Raw genomic sequence first — 6,000 nt, 5'->3', positions numbered from 1 at the left:
ACGTTTCCATTTATTTCCATCAAAATTAAATCGCGGTTTCGAAGCGTCCGGCGAAACTTTCCTATTCGTTTTTCCATCACAGATCGGTTTTAACAGTACCTCCTTGCAGAGGAGCTCCCTTTAATTTTGTAATTTTTTTTTTTGTTGTTCCCCGCTATCGCGTAAAATCGTTTCCTTTCTTATTAAGAAAATCTCCGGTAATTAGCAGCACCGCCGGGTTCCCACGGCCGGACCCTTCCTACCGGCAGCCAGCGACAATCCCGATCTGACTTTGGGGGTAAAGAAAAGAATATAAAATAATAAAAACCCCCTTTGTTTAAAGCCTTCCGAAGCCACACAAATTGCAAGGAGGGAAAGGCAGAATTACAGTGTAGGAAACCCAAAGATCACCGCTTGGAAACCCGAGCGGAGGCGGCCGGGCTCGGAGAGGCTGCGGGAAGGAGCCCTGCCGGCATGACAGCTGATTAATTTTAACCTTATCTTGGTTGCCTCTGGCTCGAATCGATTTTGCGGTGACTATTTGTATTGTATTATTATTATTTTAATTTTATTCATTTTTCCCGAGTGGGGAATTCACTGTTTCCCACAGTTATTTCTTCGTCGGGAAGATCCGCGCTTCTCCCGGCTGGGACAGTGCAGCTCGTAGCAGTTTTCCCACTATCTGAGTTTACACTTGGTCACCGAGCGTCCCTAATTGTCCCTCTCTAATTGCCCCTAATGAAATCGTTAAGGAATAGGCGTAGGGGCGGGTTTCACAGCCACGGGAAAATTCGCTTAAGTGGCCAGAACGAAAGAAAATACCCGCCGCTTAAATGCACTCACTGTTTTATTTTTAATTATTATTAATAATAATAAAATGCCCCCAAAGAGGCAGAGGAACCCCTTATCCCCAGTTCCGACGGTGCCACGGGGGCGAAGCGTCACTCGCCATCGGGCGAAGAACGTGGGGACAGGACCAGGTGTCCCTCCGGCCTTTTTCACTTCCATCGATTAAAACCTGGACTTGCCCACCCCGGAGAGCACCGTTCTGTCGGCGAGATGAGCGCAGTGTCGCGACTCCCGCGACATCAACCTGACACCAAAAATCTCGGCTTTTGTGGGGATCTCATAGGAATGCGCCGCGGGCCAGCGGGACCCCAGGGCAGAGCCGTTTGTCTCATTTTGGGGCCAAAACGCTGAAATTGCGGAACGGAGGGAGGGTGATCCCGCTTCTGATGTGTGAGTACGGGAGTTTAGAACGGGGTGAGGCGGCGTGTGTGCGTGCGTGTGTGTGTGTGTGTGTGTGTGTGTCTGTGTGGCTTGTAGCCTGCGCCGTGATGCTCGCCAACGCCACCGCATCCCCGGCCGCCGCCACCGCTTCCCATTGGTTGAGGCGGCGGGGGCGCTCTCTCCCATTGGCTGGCGGTGGCGGCGGGGGGCGGGGCCAGCGGGGAGTAAAAGCGCGTCGGCAGCGCGGGGAGAGTTTTGAAGCTCCGCAGCGCGGCCGAGGAGCTCCGCGCCCCCCGCGCATCCTGCGCACCCGCGCACCCGCGCACGGAGCCGGCGGGGCACGCGGGCTGCGCAAGACCCCGGGCGGTTGTTGTGACAAGGGCTGCTTTTCCGCAAGACTGATTTTTCTTGCTTTTTTTCTCCCCCCCCCCCTTTTTTTTTTTTAAAATTATATATTTAACAATCCCGTTTTCCTGCGAGAACAGCCCTCCCGCTCCGCAGCAGCGCCCGCAGCGGGTCACAGGTGTGTAGGCAGGAATCACAGCCATAACGAAAGTGGGAAGAGGCCGGCAGAACCCACCCGGCCCCGGCGACCCGAAGGATGCTGCCGAGGTGCCGCTGCTAGAGGACACACTGGGACTCAGCTCGCCTCTGAGACTCGCTCTGCCCCGCTTTCGCCCTCTCCCTTCTCCGCAGAGCGGTCCCGGACGGGGGTGAGGCCCTTCCACCCTCCTCCTCTTCCTCTTCTCCTCCCTGGCCGCGGGAAGCCCCTCTCCATGATGCAGGCTCGCTACTCCGTTTCGGACCCCAACGCTTTGGGAGTGGTGCCGTATTTAAGCGAACAGAACTACTACCGGACGGCGGGGACGTACGGCGGGATGGGGAACCCCATGAGCGTGTACCCGGGCCCCGCCGAGCAGTACGCGGCGGGCATGGGGCGCTCCTACGGCCCCTATCACCCCCACCAGCCCACCGCCCCCAAAGACTTGGTGAAGCCGCCCTACAGCTACATCGCTCTCATCACCATGGCCATCCAGAACGCTCCCGACAAGAAGATCACGCTCAATGGGATTTACCAGTTCATCATGGACCGCTTCCCTTTCTACCGAGAGAACAAGCAGGGCTGGCAGAATAGCATCCGCCACAACCTGTCCCTCAACGAGTGCTTCGTCAAGGTACCCCGCGACGACAAGAAGCCGGGTAAGGGCAGCTACTGGACCCTGGACCCCGATTCCTACAACATGTTCGAAAACGGCAGCTTCCTGCGCCGCAGGAGACGCTTCAAGAAGAAGGATGTCTCCAAGGAGAAAGAGGAGGCCCGGGAACGGCTGCTGAAGGAGCAGTCTAAGCCCCCCGGGCTGGCCGGCGCCGACCTCCCGAAGGAAGCTTCCTCTTCCTCCTCTTCCTCCTCCTCCTCCTCCGCCTCGGCGCCGGCTTCCGAGAAGAAGGTGGTGATCAAGAGCGAGACGGCGTCTCCCGAGCTGCCGGTGATCACCAAAGTGGAGACGCTGAGCCCGGCCAGCGGCGGGGGGCTGCGGGACAGTCCCCGCAGCGCCGGCTCTCCCCCCGCCGCTGCTTCCCCGGGTGCCGCGCTGCCCGAGCATCACCCTGGCAGCACCGGGCTGCCGGGCTTCACTGTGGAGAACATCATGACCCTGAGGACTTCCCCGGCGGGGGACCTCGGCCCGGTGAGTGCCGCCCCAGGCCGGGCGGGCACCGCTCTGCCGCTGGGCTACCCACCGGGGCAGCCGTCGGGGTACGGCGCGGCGTGCAGCCAGGCCGCGGACACTAGTGGGAGCTACCACTGCAGCGTGCGCGCTATGAGCCTCTACAGCGGGGAGAGGCCGGGCCACATGTGCGTGCCCCCCGCAGCGCTGGAGGATGGCCTGGCAGAGCACCCTCCGGGTGCCCCATCTCCCCTCGGCACCCTCGGCCTGCCGGCGGGGCAAGAAGGGGCTCTGGGGACCGGGCATCCCCACGGTGGCGGCGGCGGCGGTGGGGGGACAGCGGGAGGGGGTCAGCCCCCTGCCTCCTGGTACCTCAACCATGGGGCTGAGCTGAGCCACCTGCCTGGGCACACGTTCGGCTCCCAGCAGCAGACGTTTCCCAACGTACGGGAAATGTTCACTTCGCACCGGCTGGGGATGGAGAGCGCCTCACTCAGCGACCACCAGGTGAGCAGCAACTCCGCCTGTCAGATCCCATACAGATCCGCGCCCTCCCTCTACCGCCACGCCGCCCCCTACTCCTACGACTGCACTAAGTACTGAGTAGCCGACACCCCCTCGCCTAGGGCCACCCGCCAGAAAGAAAAGTGAAAAAAAATGATTACTATTAATAATAATAATTAAAAAAAAAGGAGAAATAAAAATACACCGAAAACTTCAGAGGCAGGAAAAAAAAATCAAAGAATAAAAATAAAATATGACATGGGGATCACAGTCTGTAGGTCACAAGCCCAATTTCGGGCCTTCTTATACTGCAGACAAGTAAATCCTGCTTGAAAAGGGGATATCTCCTAAAAAAAAATAAAAAAGAGTAAAAAAGGAATAAAAAAAAGAATAATTCTATATATATATGTCTATCTAGAAGTGGCAAGATTTATATGCTAAACTATAGGGGATCTCAGAAAAAAATAAGTTATGGACCAATATCACAACGACCATTTATACTTTTTAAAAGGAGAAAAAAAAAAAAAAAGGAAGTATATAAATATATATATATAAATATATGTCCTGGGTATTTTTTAAGTTCTCTGTTGTGCTGTAAAAAGTGTGTGGATTTCTAATCAGGCTGATTTTCAGAGCCATTAATATAATATTTAAAGTTGAGTTCACTGGATTGCTTTTGTCTCGCCCAACAATTCCTAACTTCCAAATTAATGACAAGTGATTTCTTTTTTCGTCTGTGTACAATTATGCCATAGTTTCTTTGGGTTTAGAGCTGTTCTTTTCACAAGATGAGGAAATAATTTATTTTTTTTTTGCTGGTGGATTCTCTTTTTTTTTTTTTTGAAAGAAAAGAAAAAAGACAAAGTATCTGATACTTTTCTACTATTATTTACGACGTGTGATGTTTTGTATAATAGATTTCACCTTGACCATTCCTAAGGACTATTTGCTTTAACCTGCTTCAAAGTTCGTTTGTCTTATGTGGTCCTAATTGTTGTACTTACCTTAAAATAAATCCATGCTGTTTTTTTTTTTCTTCTCCAAGTCTGGCGCTTCTCTGTCTATATAAGTGTTCCCCCCCCCCCCAGTTTTTTCTAATCTTCCCTCCACCTTCATGCAGAAAACGTGGCACTGGTTGTTTTTAACACTACGTCGTTTTCCCGGAGCCTTGAGGTTGATGATGGTTATTTCTTGGAGGAAAAAGCTTAGAGGTGGAATTTAGACCACTGCCGGGGGGGGTGGGACGACGGGGGGGACGGGGACGGGAAGGGCAGGGGGGAAAACGAATAAGGCACCGCGGGGTGGGGGGGGGGGCTGGTCTGGTCCCCGTCTCCTCTCCATCCCAAACCGTTGGTCAGCTTGAAACTTAGGGAAGAAGTTTGGGGAGAAGAGAGGGGAGGAGGGGAGGGAAAGGAATCGCAGGGAAGAGGATTTCTGCTTCCTTTGCCTGTCCCTGCAGGCGCGGGCCTTGCGCGGTGCTTGGCGAGCCTCCGGCTCTTTCCTATGGCAAAAAAAAAAAAAAGGGAACAAATCCCATCCTTTCCAAGCATAATATAATAATCAAAAGCGAATCCTGAAAGGCTACAAATGGGTGAGGGTGACGAGAGCAATTGTTCAACGCGGACACATTGCAGAGTCGAAAACCAAGGCGGAACGTTCACTTCAGAATCGTTTTAAGGTTTTTAAATACTTTCCCGTCTAAAGGTTTGGCTGATTTTAACCTTCTCTTTATCTGCTTAAGCTCCTGTTCGCTATGCCGGGTCCTGACACATGTTCTGCCTTTCCCCCAGACCATCCTTTATCTGTTGAAGCAGCTTTAACCCGGCTCTGGGATGAGGGTAAAGCCTAGGGCAGGCTTGAGGAGGGTTCTTTGGGACTTCCCAAGTCCGGCTTGCTGGATCCCGGCTCTTTTCCCAGCGGCAGAGGCTCACCTATCCAACATTTACCGGGGACACTTCCCTGCCGTGTGTGTCCCCCCTCCCGCCGCCCCTCGCAGCCCTGGCAGCGTTTAGGAGCAGTCACACCAGTGGCAGGCTGCTCTAATCGATGATATAAATTGGTTTTGATCGGGTAAACTTTTCATGAGCTAGAAAGCTGGCAAAAAGCACTGGAACTCTCGATTTAAATGAGAAAAAATGTCCAAGCCTCACTTGATCTGTATTTTAAGGAACATTCTTGTAAAACTCGCGCCATTTTTCCTGGCTCTCAGAGAGTGCGTTTTATTTTATTTTTTTCTTTTCCTTTTTTTTTTTTTTAATGCAACAGAATAAAAGTTATATTTTAAAGAGAGAAAATACATGGAGTAAAGGGTAAAAGCAAAACACAGCAAAAGGGTAAAGAAATAAATAGAGTAAAGGGGTAAAAAGACAATAAATAGTGTAAAAGTGTAAAAATAAATATAGAAACAAAACTCAAACTAACAAAAAAAAAAACCCAAACCAAAAACAAACCAGGAAGAATTCTTCCCCCAGTCCAGCCCCTTTTCCCCCTGGGAATGGCTCAGATCAGGTGCTTTCTGTATGTTTATCCCACACGCGTTGAGAAATCCCGGGGTCACCACTGTTCCCATATCTTCCCACGCTGGGTAAGGATGCTGGGCCCACGGGATCCTTTAGATACT

At 52.3% G+C, this 6,000-nt stretch overlaps 1 protein-coding gene across 1 annotated transcript; it reads left to right on the top strand.

The window, feature by feature from the left end:
• Positions 1-1,664: 1,664 nt before the first annotated feature.
• On the top strand, positions 1,665-4,417 carry FOXC2 (forkhead box C2). The gene has a single exon (XM_062618353.1). The coding sequence runs from the start codon at positions 1,986-1,988 to the stop codon at positions 3,477-3,479; it is 1,494 nt and encodes a 497-aa protein (XP_062474337.1). The 5' UTR covers positions 1,665-1,985; the 3' UTR covers positions 3,480-4,417.
• Positions 4,418-6,000: the final 1,583 nt, after the last annotated feature.

This window comes from Pezoporus occidentalis, unplaced genomic scaffold (assembly GCF_034315485.1).
Source record: "Pezoporus occidentalis ecotype Australia unplaced genomic scaffold, CSIRO_AGI_Poc_V1 ctg20, whole genome shotgun sequence".
Classification (NCBI taxonomy): domain Eukaryota; kingdom Metazoa; phylum Chordata; class Aves; order Psittaciformes; family Psittacidae; genus Pezoporus; species Pezoporus occidentalis.
Note: the sequence above shows the minus strand (reverse complement) of the source record. Positions and strands in the feature narration are given on the sequence as shown.

Excerpts from the sequence above, each read along its gene's own strand:
- FOXC2 (XM_062618353.1), top strand. The coding sequence starts at position 1,986 with ATGATGCAGGCTCGCTACTCCGTTTCGGACCCCAACGCTTTGGGAGTG.